Source organism: Labeo rohita, chromosome 14 (genome assembly GCF_022985175.1).
Source record: "Labeo rohita strain BAU-BD-2019 chromosome 14, IGBB_LRoh.1.0, whole genome shotgun sequence".
Lineage (NCBI taxonomy): Eukaryota > Metazoa > Chordata > Actinopteri > Cypriniformes > Cyprinidae > Labeo > Labeo rohita.
In genome coordinates, this window is record NC_066882.1 from 27,581,121 (window position 1) to 27,597,318 (window position 16,198).

General features: G+C 36.9%; 1 protein-coding gene across 1 annotated transcript; it reads left to right on the plus strand.

Annotated features, from left to right (window-relative positions):
• The first annotated feature begins 4,115 nt into the window (after positions 1 to 4,115).
• On the plus strand, positions 4,116 to 15,835 carry ppp2r2cb (protein phosphatase 2, regulatory subunit B, gamma b). The gene is made up of 10 exons (XM_051127281.1): positions 4,116 to 4,526; positions 4,965 to 5,063; positions 5,816 to 5,913; positions 7,320 to 7,461; positions 7,560 to 7,672; positions 7,747 to 7,924; positions 11,366 to 11,530; positions 11,898 to 12,067; positions 14,262 to 14,353; positions 14,461 to 15,835. The coding sequence occupies exons 2-10, from the start codon at positions 5,006 to 5,008 to the stop codon at positions 14,786 to 14,788; spliced, it is 1,344 nt and encodes a 447-aa protein (XP_050983238.1). The 5' UTR covers positions 4,116 to 4,526; positions 4,965 to 5,005; the 3' UTR covers positions 14,789 to 15,835.
• Positions 15,836 to 16,198: the final 363 nt, after the last annotated feature.

A 16,198-nucleotide genomic window follows, 5' to 3' on the forward strand; every position in this document is an offset into this window, starting at 1 on the left:
GGTTTAGGGTTAGGGTTGGGTTAGGGGATAGACAATATCGTTTGGTCAGTATAAAATCTATAAGTCTGTGGAAAGTCCCCACAATTAATAAAAACAAACATGTGTGTGTGTGTATACCTTACAGCTGTGGTTCTCAAACGTTTTATGCCACCTCAGAAAATACTTGGCTATTCAAGTACCACCATAATGACCAGCATTAAAATACAGTAGCATAGTAGACCTAACTACACAGCTACAGGTCTGCACAGTTCAAAAATGATTATTTTATTATTTTTGTTAGCCACTGACGTATCACTGAACATTAACATTAACACTGCACTGTGCTTACAAACAGGTACATAAACTGAAATAATGATTAAATTAAAATGTGTTGTACCTTAAAAATAAATAAAACTACTGTACTTAAAAAAACTGTACTCAAATAAAGATTAAAGATAAAGTTAAAATGTATTGTGTTGTAACATTAATTTATAATTCATTTAGTGATTCTTCTGCGTACCACTACTGGTACTCGTACCACTTTGAGAACCACTGCCTTGCAGAATTTGTCTGTAAAAGCAGTATTTTAACAGAATCGACTGTATGCATTACCTGCACAAAGCCAAAATTTTAATGATCCGATATGCAGCATATTCTAACAGAGGCCTTTTTTTTTTTGGTCGAAAGGAGGACTTTTGTGGCCACTGCTGCCAGTGATCTGATTTTGGATGCCCTGATCAGCAGATTCCTCCACATTTGGCAGCTGATTAGCAACTGACTTTCAGCTGCCATCCGCAGATTTTTATTCAGAACTCTTACTGCAAAAAGACTGTCACAACTTCAGTTTCATGCTTACTTTAATATCGAAAAATAAAATAATTTTAAAAAGTTGAAATGTTTAGTCATTTTTAAAATATATATTATTTATTATATGAATCGCATTCAATTATGAATGTGATTTTGCATAGCTTGTCAGTGATTTTACGGCTCTGTGTATTAATTGCCACTCAATGCACGTGATGGAGATTTACTACTAATCACAGAACCGGCTTTACTGACTACATGTGCATGGCAATCGCGTGCGATTTATCTTGTAGCCCTACTCCTTTCAGTCTTTCAGCTCCTCTATTGGCTCTGCCATGCAACCCAGACCTGCCCCTGGGCTTCCAATCTCCAGTCCTGCCTTGGAGTGTGCATCCCCGGGCTTTGCTTGTGGCCACCATTCCCATAACTCCACCTCTGCTTCACTTTGGCTCCCTGCCCTCTTGGCTCCACCTGGGATAGCCATCCACACACCTGTCTAGTACCCTAGCTCCATCTCAGGTGCTCTTTGGCCACTGGATCCTGCACTGTCATCTAGTCCTGTCATCATCTCAGCTTTGCCTGGGTCTCTAGATGTCTTGGCACCATCGCTGGTGAACAGGCCAGTAACTGCATCCTGGTTCCTCCCATCATCATTTCCAACCAGTCATACCCTGCACCAGTCCTGTACCCTTCTTCTTTTCCTTTTCCTGAACCTGGCCATCCACCCTTCCCCAGGCCTGCCTCTGCTCCACCAAGCTCCTGAACGGTAATTTCTGTCACAAATTCTCTGTGTTTGTATCCATGGACCTTTATTATGATATTCATCCTGTGTTCAGTCCCTGTGTGTTTAATTCATGTTTCCTTGGTTGTCATAGTTATTCATTGTTTAATTGATTAGAGCAGGGATAGGCAACGTCGGTCCTGGAGTGCCGATGACTGGCAGAGTTTAGCTCCAACCCTAATCAAACACACCTGAACAAGCTAATCAAGGTCTTCAGAATTACTAGGGCTACAGGCAGGTGAGGTTTTTTTTTCAGGGTTGGAGCTAAACTCTGAAGGACATCATCACTCCAGGACCAACATTGCCTATCCCTGGATTGAAGTCTCACCTGTCCCTGTTTACCACTGTGTATTGATTCCCTGAGTTTCTTCAGTTCTTTGCCCAGTATTGTTGTCCCAAGGAAGCCAGCCACTTCTTCAGCCCCACCTCCTCTGGCACCTTTCAGTCTTTCAGTTTCTCAATTGGATCAGCCTATGGGCTTACAGTCTTCAGCTTTGCCTTGGAGCATGAATACCATTAGCTTCGCTGTGGGCCACCATGCCTGGGTCTCCAGATCTCTCTGCGTCATCGCTGGCGGGTGGGCCAAAAACTCCAACCTGGTTCCTACCACCATCAATTCCTCCGTGGGCCTTCGTACTATCTGTGCTCTGGGCTTCCACCTGTTTTTCCTATTATCTCCTCCTCCATTGTTCCTCCCGTCATCAGGTTCTTCCCTCTGTCTGCTCTGCTGGGGTCGTTTGCTACTCCAGCTGCTCCGGCATGGTGGTTTCCAACCCAGACTGTTCCACCTTGGTACCCTGCTCCAGTCCTGCCCCTTCTCCTTTTCCTCCTTCTGGACCTGGCTGTCCATCCTTCCCCCAGTCTGCCTATACTCCACCAACCTCCTGAACTGTAATTTCTGTCACAGATTGTCTTGTTTGTGTCCATGGACCTTTATTTTGATATTCATGTGTCCTCAGTTCAGTTTCAGTGTATTTAGTTTCTGTTTTCTTAGTTGCCATAGTTATTCATTGTTTATTTGATTAGAGTCTCACCTGTCCCTTTTTACCACTGTGTATTTATTCCCTCAGTTTCTTCAGTTCTTTGCCCAGTATTGGTTGTGCTATGGAAGCCAACCATTTCTTCGGCCCCACCTCCCCACCCCCTTTTTTCAGTCTTTCAGCTCTTCTATTGGCTCTGCCATGCAACCCAGATATGCCCTTGGGCTTCCAGTCTCCATGTCTGCCTTGGAGTGTGGATCCCCTGGCTTCGCTTGGGGCCACCACTCCCGTAACTCCACCTCAGCCCGTTGACAATTTGGCTCCACCTTGGCTCCTTGCCCTCCTGGCTCCACCTGGGATAATCATCCTAGTGGCTGGTACCCTTGCTCCACCTTAGGTTATTTTCATTTCGGCTTCATATAGACCACTGGATCCTGCAGTGTCGTCCCATCCCGTCCTTGCCTCAGCTTTGCCTAGGTCTTCAGATCTCTCAGATCCATCGTTGGCAAGCAGGCACCTAACTCCACCCAGGTTCTTTCTACTATTAGTTTCACCGTGGCTTTTGTACTACCTGCTCTCTGGGCTTCCACCTGCTTCATCCTGCCATTTCCTGCTCCATTGTTCCTCCTGCCATCAGGTTCTTCCCTCTGCCTGCTCTGCTGTGGTGGTTTGCTACTCTAGCTGCTCCGCAATGGTGGTTTCCAACCCTGACTGTTCCACCGTGGTACCTTGCTCCAGTCTTATCCCCTTCTCTTTTTACTTCTCCTTGAGTCTGCCTCTGCTCCACCAACCTCCTAAACTGTAATTTCTGTCATAGATTCTCTGTGTTTGTGTCCATGGATCTTTAATTTTAGTTTTCTTTTGTCTTGTTTTGCCTGTGTTCAGTTCCAGTGTGTTTAGTTCCAGTTTCTTTTGTTTCTTTAGTTCCAGTTTCTTTTTGTTCCAGTTTCTTATTCATTGTTTAACTGATGAGAGTCTCACCTGTTCCTCTTTCCCACTGTGCATTTATTCCTTTAGTTTCTTCAGTTCAGTGTCTGATATTGGTTATGCATAATGTCCTTTTTAACTTGTGTTTTGTTTTATTTTTTCGGATTATCTGAGTTAGCTTTGTTAGATATGCTAGTTTGAACCTTCATATATTTTCATCTTCATGAGACATTAAATGTGACACTATTATTATTAAGAATTTTTTTGTTTCCATTTAAGTCAGTTTTGGTAAAATCTGTTGGAGACAAACAAAAGGAACCCTAAAAGCAGTTATTTCAGTGCATTTCTGTTTGTAGAATATTTTGAGGTTTCTCACATCTTTATGTAACCATTGCAATGCCTCATGTTTCCTTCCAGACTCGTGCTCTGCTCTCACAGACAGATGCGGTTACCGGGCAACCAGTCTTGTAGCTGTATCAGTGTGAGGCTGGAGTGGGGGGTTGCTGCTCAATGTGATACTGAGCTGCTCTCCCATTGGCCACAACTCCGTGACCAGTGACATGATTGGACGATAGCACATCACTCAGCATCTCTGTGTCTCCCTCTCTGTGATATGCTTTGGAGGAGGAGTCTATGCAGCAGAATAGACAGAATTGTACCCCTCCCTCATTCTTTTGCACAAACATCAGTATGCCTACGCACAAGTCCAGCTGTCATGTGTTTACCTCTGATTTCAGGAAAACCCAACAGGAATGAATTGACCATAACGGTCCCAACTGAGGCAAGACATTCTGTTTTTTTCTTCAGTGTTTTTTTGAGGAGTTTATATTCTATAGAGTGTCATCCGCCTCTTCGTGTGGACTTACCGCTCATAAACCCCATGACGCTTTGCAGCAGACCTTCATGCTGATGGATGAAAAATGGATGGTGTGTTGCTCATCCATCAAACAAACACACACCATCACAGACACCTTTTGTACAAACCAACTCAGCAATGGAACTAAATGAATATATCAGCATCTGAACACGACTGTAGCACAGCAATGTGACAGAAGGTAAAGAGTGTTTTTCATGTGAATTTTTCTTTTTGTTCAAGCTGTCTGAATGTTTACATTCATAAATGTGCTTTGTGAGTACATCTCACAGGCTGTTTAATGCTTATGGAACAGATGGAGATGTTTATGTACATCTGTAGCAAATCTGGGATTTTTTTTTTTGTCCCCCTGATAATCTGATGTTTATATTGATGTGGAACAGGATTAAATCCATTAATCTCAAATCTAGGCCTAACACATCAAAACCATTAAATAGATCTGGATGGTTGTAATTTATCTCTGCTGGCGCTCATATGACCTGCACGTTTGAATATCAGCTTCTTGAAATCGTTCCAGCAGATGAGAGAGTCTCTCTGGCAGAGATCAAAACACCGGTAGCATGTTGTAACCCTTCCACTCACATTTTAACGCTCATCATAAGACTCCGCCTCTTTGCAGGATTGGTAGAGCTGCAGCCCCGCCCTTGGTTCTGTCCCAGAATGCTGAGCCCGGTTCTCTGTTCAGATCTCGCAGCCTTGGAGCCAGAGTACACCGAGGGTAACACACACACAATCGTACGCTACAAACACTCACAGTAGCTACACTGCCAGTCAAAAGTTTGGACACACTTGACTGAATTAGTTTCTTGTAAGGCTTTTTGGTGAAAGGTCTTTTTGTTTACAATAAAAAACATATTAATATGAAGCAGACAACAAGTGGGAACTATTTCTGTTTACAACCATCCCATGATACACCTCGTGACAGTTTGTGAGAGAACAAGTGAGCGGCAGTGTTATTTTAATATAATTCAGATACTATTATAGTTTTTATTTTATTTTCATTAACATTTATTTTAACAAACAATGTGTTTTTTTATGGTTTTAGTTTTAACTATAATCCTGGTGTACAAAGCTGAAATCTAGATAAAGAAAGACAAATATGTCATTCTGATTTAACATTTTGATTAACACATAATTTCCATATTTGTGCTAACTTATAGTTTTGATGACTTTCCCATTATTTTAAAGTGTGAAATTTAATCATAATGAAACTTTTGACTTGTAGTGTAACTAGTGTAACACTCTTTGACCTTTGTATTTGTGTTTTTTTAAAAAACAAAGTGAACATGCACCTTGGCATTAATACTGTTTTTGGATACGTTCAAATACAATATTGCATATATTTGCTTTGGCAAAGTAGTGTTTGACTGACGCACATCTTATCTTTAAAAAACAAATAGAGGCCTCTGCAGGTTTTTACCAAAACAAGATTTGAAATCTATCTCTTTTTGATTCTTGTCTGTGGTCCAGCTGATGTCATCTCTACGGTGGAGTTCAACCAGACCGGAGAGTTCTTGGCCACGGGTGATAAGGGTGGGAGGGTTGTCATCTTTCAGAGAGAACCACAGGTCAGATAATTCTCTGGCAAACACATTTTCACAAATGCAAACACTTTCTTTTCTTTTCTTTTCAGTCAGCAACTTTGAGTTCACATCACAGAAACACCATTTTCTTGCTTTTGTGAGTTGGAGGCAGGTGATATTTATAATACAGTGGGAGGAGACATTCTCATTCTAGGTAGCATTTTATTGGACAAAAGGTTGTAAACATCCTCTTTTCCCCAAGGCAGAATCTGGTTAAATGACTTGTAAAATCATTCTTGTGTTATATTGTCACATTTGGCATTTTATGTAAGAGAGGTTTTATGAGTGATTCACACTAAAATTCATTCCCCTCATGTTATAACAATGAGGTCCAATAAATGTTAAATGTGCATATCATGTTCTTTATGTTGCCTTCTTTTTGCATACAGATGATCTAAAAGCTTTGATGTCGATCACATGAGGCCTTTTATTATAATTAAGTTATTATTCTTATGTAAATTATAATAATTATACCAATATTTGTAAATAATATTTAATATTATAATATTTACGTAGTTTAACCTATTTTTATAATATTTACTCAGTTAAGTTAATACAGGAAGTAAGCAGCAAAATTAAGAAGAAATAAATAATGGATTTCACAGACTCTTTCCAGTTATTAACAATGTGAATCTAGCACACACACACACACACACACACACACACACACACACACACACATATATATATATATATTCGTTCTTAAAAATTACAAAAAATGTATGTACATTTATAAAACTATACTTCTATGTTATATTTCCTTTATAAATCATGGATTTCACAGACTGTGAATATGCTTTTCCCCAGTTATTAACATTGTGAATCTAGCAAAGTTATATATATATATATATATTAAAAAACCTACAAACAAATTAATGTGCATTTATAAAACTATACTTCTATGTTATATTTCCTTTAAAATCACAGGTTGCACTTTATGTTAAAATCCAATACTCATTATTAATGAAATATTAACTATGACTTTTGCCTCAGTTAACTCCTATTTGCTTATAAATTGTAAGGTAGTTGTAAGGTTTGTATATGTAGAATTGAATGTAGAATATGGTCATGCAGAATGTGCTTTATAAGTACTTATAAACAGCCGATATGCTTATAATATACATGCTTTTAAGCAACTAGTTAGTAGTTAGAATTGGTCCCTAAACTAAAGTGTTACCAAAATAAATGACATAACTAAAACTAGTTAACACTGCTGAGTGAGTATTTCTCATACTGACAGCTAAAAGAGTCATAGCAAATTTGATATCTTTCTCTCAAGTCAATCTCTATTTTTCCCCTCTTTTTGGAAAGTCATAGGAAACGTGATTATTCCTTCATGTAAATAATATGACTACTCTCTGTTATCTTGTCCCCTTACCTCCTTCTTTTAGGGCGAATATAATGTTTATAGTACATTTCAGAGTCATGAGCCTGAGTTCGATTACCTGAAAAGTTTGGAGATTGAGGAGAAAATCAATAAGATTCGCTGGCTGCCTCCACATAACCCCGCCCACTTCCTCCTCACCACCAATGGTAAGAGCTGAAATCTTTACTAACAAAGCTTTATCATAAAATGCAAAAACACAGTGCTGATTCTTTAAGAATATCATACTTTTTGTGCTTCTTGTTAGACAAGACCATAAAGCTGTGGAAGGTGAGTGAGAGAGACAAGCGAGCAGAAGGCTATAACCTGAGAGATGAGGAGGGCAGACTGAAGGATCTCTCTACAATCACCACTCTACAGGTGTGTAGCATTTCGGCTTCTGTTTTCTTCCCTGTTTCTTCTTCTTGCCTGATGTGGGTTTCTGCAATGTCCAGGTCCCTGTCCTGCGGCCGATGGATCTCCTGGTAGAGGCGTCCCCACGGCGTGTTTTTGCTAACGCACATGCATATCACATCAACTCCATCAGTGTCAACAGCGACTGTGAGACGTACCTGTCTGCCGACGACCTGAGAATTAACCTGTGGCATCTCAACATCACTGACCGCAGCTTCAGTATCCTCATGCGTCTTACTGTAAGACAGAACTACACAGAGAGAAATGGGGGTTTGTAGTTGAGTTGTTTAAAGCAGTGGTTCTCAATCCTGGTCCTGGGGGCTCCCTGCTCTGCACATTTTGCATGTCTCCCCTTTTTAACACACCTGACTGAGATCATCAGCTTGTTAATTCAGTTCATGGATCTCTCTCCTGAGCTGATGATCTCAATCAGGTGTGTTAAATAAGGGAGACATGCAAAATGTGCAGAGCAGGGGGCTCCCAGGACCAGGATTGAGAACCACTGGTTTTAAGGGGTCATCGGATGCCCATTTTCCACAAGCTGATATGATTCTTTAGGGTCTTAATGAGAAGTCTATAACATACTTTGGTTAAAATTTCTCAGTGGTAGTGTAAAAAACACCCTTTTACCTTGTCAAAATCAGCCATGTTCAGAGCAAGCCATTCTATTGCATGTTCCTTTAAATGCTAATGAGCTCTGCTCACCCCGCCCCTCTCTACTGTGGGGTGATGAGCCGGTCTGTTTACGTTAACTGCATTCAGCGGCGTTTAACCTTGCTAACTAGCACACTATTAATAAAAGCAGTTTGCAAAATACATAAAAACCCTTATACTCACTTCTGCTGTAAGTGAAGCTGCATCACGAATGATTTGCGTCAACATAGATGCATTTATGTAGATCGCCGGGCGTATTTCCTTCTAAAACAAAAGTAATTTTTATTACATTAATCCTCTGCGTCTGCAGCGGCTCAGATGCCGAGAGTAAATGACGACTGCTATGATTATTATTACATTTAACAACAGAACACCTCAATCGCTCAATCTGAGACATTCTTGTCTTCCCCTGCACCGAGTCGAAACAATGGTGGTCAGAGTCGAACTGTTACAGCTCAGTCAGGGCGGGTCTAAGGTAAGACGGTCATGTCAATCAATTATCATGGGAGCGGCCTTTGTCCATGTGACGTCACACCGACAAGAAGCTGAGAATGGCTTGATTTGAAAAAGGGGATATTTATTATAAACATTTTAAAAATACCACTGAATGGATTTTTATCATAATAGGGTGGTTGTGTGCACACACTGCCAACACACATTAATGTTCAAACAACATGTAAAGGTGAGTTTTGCATCCGATGACCCCTTTAAGCAAAATTGCAATTAATAAGTAAGTTTAGTGGCCTTTAACATTTAGCATCTTTTTTCAGAAGGAATATGGAAGAAAGCATTGTGCTTGATATGTTTTTGTTAATAATGAAGGCCTGTTTGTACAGAGAATGATAACTATGATAGCTACAACATGTGTATATATAGATTCCTAATGTGCCGCTGTGTGTAAGCTGTCTGCCATATTGGAATGGTCAAAGTTGTAAACACTCGAAAGCAAGTCGACTGTTCCAAGATGGCGGGTGCATCAACGTGTCAGGAGAAGTTGAATGTGGCATCTATGAATACATATCTATGGCTATATTCCACATCAGTGGATGAACATTCTGGACTGCGTTTCACAAAAGCATCACAAGCCTAAGTAGACTGTAGAACCATTGAAATCAGTTGGTCTCTACAATCAACTTAGCTTACAGTGCTTTTGAGAAAACACACCCCTTTTTATTTTTTTGCACATTCTGCAATTTTTCATCTGTCAATTTAAATGCTCGAGCTCTTTAAGGTCGAGTGGATTCTGATTGGCTCTGTTTTTATCATTCATCTATAATATAACCTCACAATTGTGAGATGTAAAGTCGCAATTATGACTTTTTTTCTTGCAGTTCTTACTTTTTTCTCAGAACTGAGATATAAACTCACCACTATGAGTTATAAAGTCAGAGTTGCATGATATAAACTCACAACTGTAAGAAATAAAATATATGAGATATAAACTCACAATTCGGACTTTTTTCAACTGTAAGTTCACATCTTGTAATTCTGACTTTTTTTTGAGCATTCTGAGATATGAACTCACAGTTGGAAATTACAAAGTCAGAATTGCGAGATATAAAATTGCGGTTTTTACTTTTTTTCTCGCAATTACGAGTTTATATCTCACAGTTCTGACTTTAATTCGCACTTGTGAGTTTATATCTTGCAATTATACATATTTTATCTTTTTTTTTTATTCAGTGATGGAAACGGCTTCCATACTTAACAGCAAATGCCTGTAAAAGTCAAGTAGATTCTACTACTCAAAAAAAAATTGTTTTGACAAAGAGTGCAGTGATATAGTTTCTTTGTTGTTATCTTTATAGTTGTTGTGTAGACTTCCCTGTTATCATACTAATAATTAATGATTATTAAAACTTTATCATTATAGTGATTGTTATCGTTATAGTAATGTTAACGTTTTTGTTTTTGTTGTCAATCTTGGTCTGAATGGTCCTTAAAAACAAAACGAGGTAACTGCGACTTTTTATTTTGCAATTCTGTTTTTTATTTTATTATTATTATTTTTTTTTTTTTTTTTTTTTGCAAATACAAGTTAAAGTCCCACAATTCAGACTTTTTTCTCAGAATTAGATATAAGATATAAGAAGATATAAACTCACCATTGCAAGTTATAAAATCAGAATTGTGAGATATAAACTCAAAATTCAGACTTTTTTCTCATAATTGCAGCTTTTTACCTCACAGTACTGACTTTTTTTCTTGCAATTGCCAGTTTACAAAAAATCCTGCAATTTTTTTTCTCAGAACTGCATGATATAAACTCAAAATCGTCAGCTGTAAAGTCAGAAATACATGATATAAACTCACAGTTGCAAGAAGTCAGAATTGTGAGATATAAAACTTTTCTCTTACAATTGCAAGTTCACATCTTGCAATTCTGACTTTTTTTTTCTCAGATTTGTTACATAAACTCACAATTGAGAGCTATAAAATCAGAATTGCGAGATATAAAATTGCAATTTTTACTTTTTTTCTCAGATTGCGAGTTTATATCTCACAATTCTGACTTTAATTCACAACTGTGAGTTTATATTTTGCAATTATATATATATTTTATCTTTTTTTTTATTCAGTGATGGAAACCCATTTCCACCACTGAAAAATCCATGCAATTTTTTTCTCAGAACTGCATGATATAAACTCAAAATTGTCAGCTGTAAAGTCAGAAATACATAATATAAACTCACAGTTGCAAGAAATAAAGTCAGAATTGTGAGATATAAAACTTGGAATTTTTATTAAGTGGTGGAAACAGACTTCCATACTTAACAGTAAAGGCCTATAAACGTCAAGCATATTCTAAAAAAATTCCAACTATATATTTTCTCTGTTGTTGTTATACTAGTTGTGGTGTGGACTTCCCTGTTGTACAGTTAATGATTATTAAAACTTTTTGATTATAGTTATGGTTCTTGCTGTGAACCAGGCTTTAGAAATGTAATGAATAAGTGGTACTATAAAACATCAGAGTGTTGGGTTTCCTCAGTGAATTTCTCTCAGATATTGTAGATCTGAAGCCGGAAAACATGGAAGACCTCAGCGAGGTGATCACGGTGGCCGAGTTTCATCCTCACCATTGCCACCTGCTGGCCTTCAGCAGCAGCACAGGAACGACACGCCTCTGTGACATGAGGGCCCGCGCACTCTGTGACCAACATGCCAAACGTAAGCCACGCATATGCATGCAATGTCCCAAGTAGGACATTTTCCTGGATGAACATACTTTGTTGGTCTTGAAACAACATTCCTGTCAGCCATAACCATTAACTACCACTGAAATCAGAGTTCTGTTCCAAGACTTACAAGGATGTTGATCCAGGAACATATTCACTAAAACACCCACAAGTCTTTTCAAAATCTGGGTTTTTAGGTTAAACTTAAATTACATGTTATTTAAGCAAATCACTTAATCTTTCAGATTTAAAACTTAGTTTGTCATGTAACATACTTGTTATGCTATTAATGTCCTAGAATTGTATATTAAATGTGTTTTTATATTGTAATGCTGTGTTTATATGTGCAACTCCATTAGTGTTTGAAGAGGCAGTGGATCCATCCCGCCGATCGTTCTTCTCAGAGATCGTTTCCTCAGTGTCGGATGTGAAGTTCAGTCATAGCGGCCGCTACCTGCTTACTAGAGATTACCTCACCGTTAAAGTCTGGGACCTCAACATGGAAAATAAACCAGTGGAAACATACCAGGTCTCTCACCTACTCAGTCACTCACACTTACACAAAAACTCACACAGTGTTTCATTTAGAAAAACTTTCTGGTTTGGCTTCACTAACACAAAAATGAGAAAGTACCATTGCAATTCTTGGACATTCACAATGGTAGTACCACAATATTACAAGTGGCTTTTAATTCTGAGACTCCTTTCTGTAAAAATAGAAATAGGTGTGGTATTATGAGGAGAAAATGTTGTTTGCAACATTAAATGGACTTTTATATATGTATTGCACTACAGCCAAAATAAATGATTAAAATATGTGGAAAAATATTTGCTTTGTATTAAGTTTAAAGTTTCTGTCTTCTATGAGAATGCATTATTATTTAAGAATATATATAATTAAAAGTAATTATTAAAAATGCTTCTGTTGTTAAATAAAACTAAAATGGTTTATAAAAAACCAACTAAGTTTTTAGTTCACATCAATACAAAATAAAAGTAAATCTAAATATTGAAAAACTAGCTGAAATAAAATAAGTTTGAGTACTAAAATGACTAAAATTAAAATAAACTGAAGCTAAATAGAAATAATTCTAATAATAAAAATAGTAAAAATTACAAAAATGGCTAAAACTCAAAATAAAATGAAAATATGAAAATAACAGCTAGTTAAAATATTATTAAATACCATAATAGTATATACATTATACAAAAAACCATGCACATTATATAATCTATAATGAAATATATTTACCATAAATTTGGGTACATTTTACATATTTATATTATATGTTTTAATAAAATTGTATATATTTATATGTTTACAGTTTATGCCTTATATTAAGAATACATCATTATTTAAAATATCTACAATTAAAACTAATTATTACAAATTATTAAACTATACCATTGTTGCTTTTGTTAAATAAAACTAAAACTGTTTAAGTTTAAAATAAAAAATAATTGTTTTTAATGGAAAAAAAATGTAAAATAAAAAAGTTAATCTAAATATTAAATGAAAAACTAACTGAAATAAAATATGTTCAACTGAATTTAAGCTAAATTGACAATTATAACAATAAAAATGACAAAAAATGCTAAAATTAGTATGTTTAAAAGTATAAATATAAAAAGAACAACTAATTAAAATATTATTAACTACTATAATAGTATATAAATTATACTGTAAATACGTATACACAGCCATATGCACATTATATTATGTAAAATTAAGTAGATTTACTATAAATGGTAAATTTGTAAAAAATTATGTTTTTAATTAAATGTCATATATTTATATTTAGATATTTATATGTTTACAGTTTATGCCTTCTATTAAGAATACATCATTATTTAGCTAGTTAAAATATTATTAAATACTATAATATATTTATAAATTGTACTAAAAATACGTATGTACAGCCTTATGCACATTATATAATATAAAATCAAGTAGATTTACTATAAATTTTGGTAAATTTTATATATTATATTATATTATATTATATTATGTTTTTATTAAAGTTTATATATTTATATGTTTACAGTTTATGCCCTCTATTAAGAACACATCATATTTAAAATGATATATAATTAAAAGTAATTATTAAAATTTATTCAACTGTATCAATGTTGCTATTGTTAAATAAAACTGAAAATGTTTATCAAAAATAATTGTTTTTAATATAAATTAATTTAAAATAAAAGTAAATCTAAATATTAAATGAAAAACTAACTGAAATAAAATAAGTATGAGTACTAAAATTATTAAAACTCAAAATAAATTAAAGCTAAATAGAAATAATTATAACAAAAATACTAACATGACTAAAAATGACATTATTTTATTTTATTTTATTTTATTTTATTTTATTCCAGTGCTTACATTTGCCATTTTGAGTAAAATCATCCTAATATAACTATAATTACTCAAAGGTCTTATTGCGCTTGAAAAAAGGGCAGCCACAGTACATTTCTTTGATGAAATGTAACAAAATATTGATGTAGGTGGAAAAAAGTAAGGTAAAATCTTTTAGGATTCCTTCATTCTCTATTGGAAAGCAGGAAAATTACAGGATTTACAGCTACAAGCAATATTCCTGTTATATTGGTATATATAAAGAACTTTGTGTGTATTTCACATGTACTAAACGTGACTAACCCTAACTCTGTTATTGTACAAAATTCACTTACTCTTTTAATCTCATATTTGCTTGTGTTTTCAGGTCCACGACTACTTGCGAACCAAATTGTGCTCTTTGTATGAAAGCGACTGTATATTTGACAAGTTTGAATGTGCCTGGAACGGAACGGACAGGTGAGGCCAACAACCCTCTCAACATCACCTTTGACCTTTGAAATATAACCTAAGCGGATCCAGCTGCTCTGCATCTGTTCCCTCTCAATCCTTCTCTTCCTCTGCAGCGTGATCATGACAGGCGCCTACAACAACTACTTCCGAATGTTCGACCGGGCGAGTCGGCGTGACGTGACTCTGGAGGCCAGTCGGGAGATGTGTAAGCGGCGGGCGGTCCTGCAGCCGCGGCGCGTGTGCGTGGGGAAGAAACGGAAAGAGACGGACGTCAGCGTGGACAGTCTAGACTTCAGGAAGAAAATTCTTCATACCGCCTGGCATCCCAAAGAAAACATCATCGCCATCGCGGCCAGCAACAACCTATACATTTTCCAGGACAGACTGACGCCCAGCGGACATCACAACACGCCGGAAATACAAAGCGCGCCTCCCAAGTAGCAGACGCCACATGCTAAATTCAGTTCATTTCTTGCCCTTATGATCACATTCGGTGTTGCCAGCATCAGGACAATCTCAAGAACTGTTATGAACATATATAACCCCCAAAATTGAATTATAACTGTGGTCCTGAACGAGAATGTATCGCTCCGATTCAGTGCTATCGCATGGCATGCAGTATGAACACTCGGGTTAGATAATTTTCAGCTACCCTGACACCTTTGGATCGCACATGCATGTTTACAAAGCTGTTTGCTCATGAACAGGGCTTATTTAACAATGACGATTGTAAACGAATCAGAGCCTTTTCGACGCTTTTTAACGCTCTGTTGTGCTTGTGTAGATTCAGTGTCCGTTCGTTCTTCTCAGGCTCGAGTTTTCTTCAGTTTTCTTTGGTTTGACAAACTGCTCAGGGACTCTCTAAGGCCTCTTCTTATGTTCAATGGCAAAATGCACCAAAACGAAATCCAGAACAAGCAGAGGACAGGATGCAGGAATTATTGAGGTCTGCTGAGAGACATTGCTGGAAGGAAAACAGCATGTGCAGGGATCAGTTTCAATGCTGAGTCATCACCTCCCCCAGCTCAATGTGTAGAGAATATTCCCAGTTCAATGCTTTTGACCACGTACTTACAGGCGCTTGCTAGCTAGTGCACTGGTTTGATGATTTTTTTCTAGCGTGTTAAAGAAATGGCTTGGGCAAAAATAAATTTCCCACTCTCATGTCGTTCCAAATCTAGTTGATTTTCGTCCTGTGGAACAAAAAAGGAGAAATTTAGTGAAATGTTCGTGCTGCTCTTTTCCACACAATGAAATCATACGGTATCTTTAGTATAAAGACTGCTCAAAGGAGTAGTTTACTTCCAGAACAAAGATTTACAGATAATGTACTCACCCCATTGTCATCCAAGATGTTTATGTCTTTCTTTCTTCAGTCGTAAAGAATTTATGTTTTTTGAGGAAAACATTTCAGGATTTTTCTCCATATAGTGGACTTCTATGGTGCCCGTGAGTTTGAACGTCCAAAATGCAGTTTAAATGCAGCTTCAGACGTCTCTAAATGATCTCAGCCGAGGGTCTAATCTAGCGAAACGATCTGTCATTTTCTAAAAAAAAAAATAAACTTGTTTACTTTCAACAAATGCTTATCTAGCTCTGCATTTGCGCATATGTACTCTGTACAGTCCCGGTCAACTTCAAAATCGTCCTACATCGCTGTTTTACCTTTTTTCGGAAAGGGCGTTTGACCTTCTATGCACGTTAACTTTGTAAACACTGGGTCAGTACTTCTGCAGCAATGTAGGGTGATTTTGAAGTTTTGAAGGAGGAAAAATGAGATGGGTGTTTTTCAGCCCAGCCTAACTGTACTGAACTGACGAGCATTTGAGGTTAAAAAGTATATACATTTTT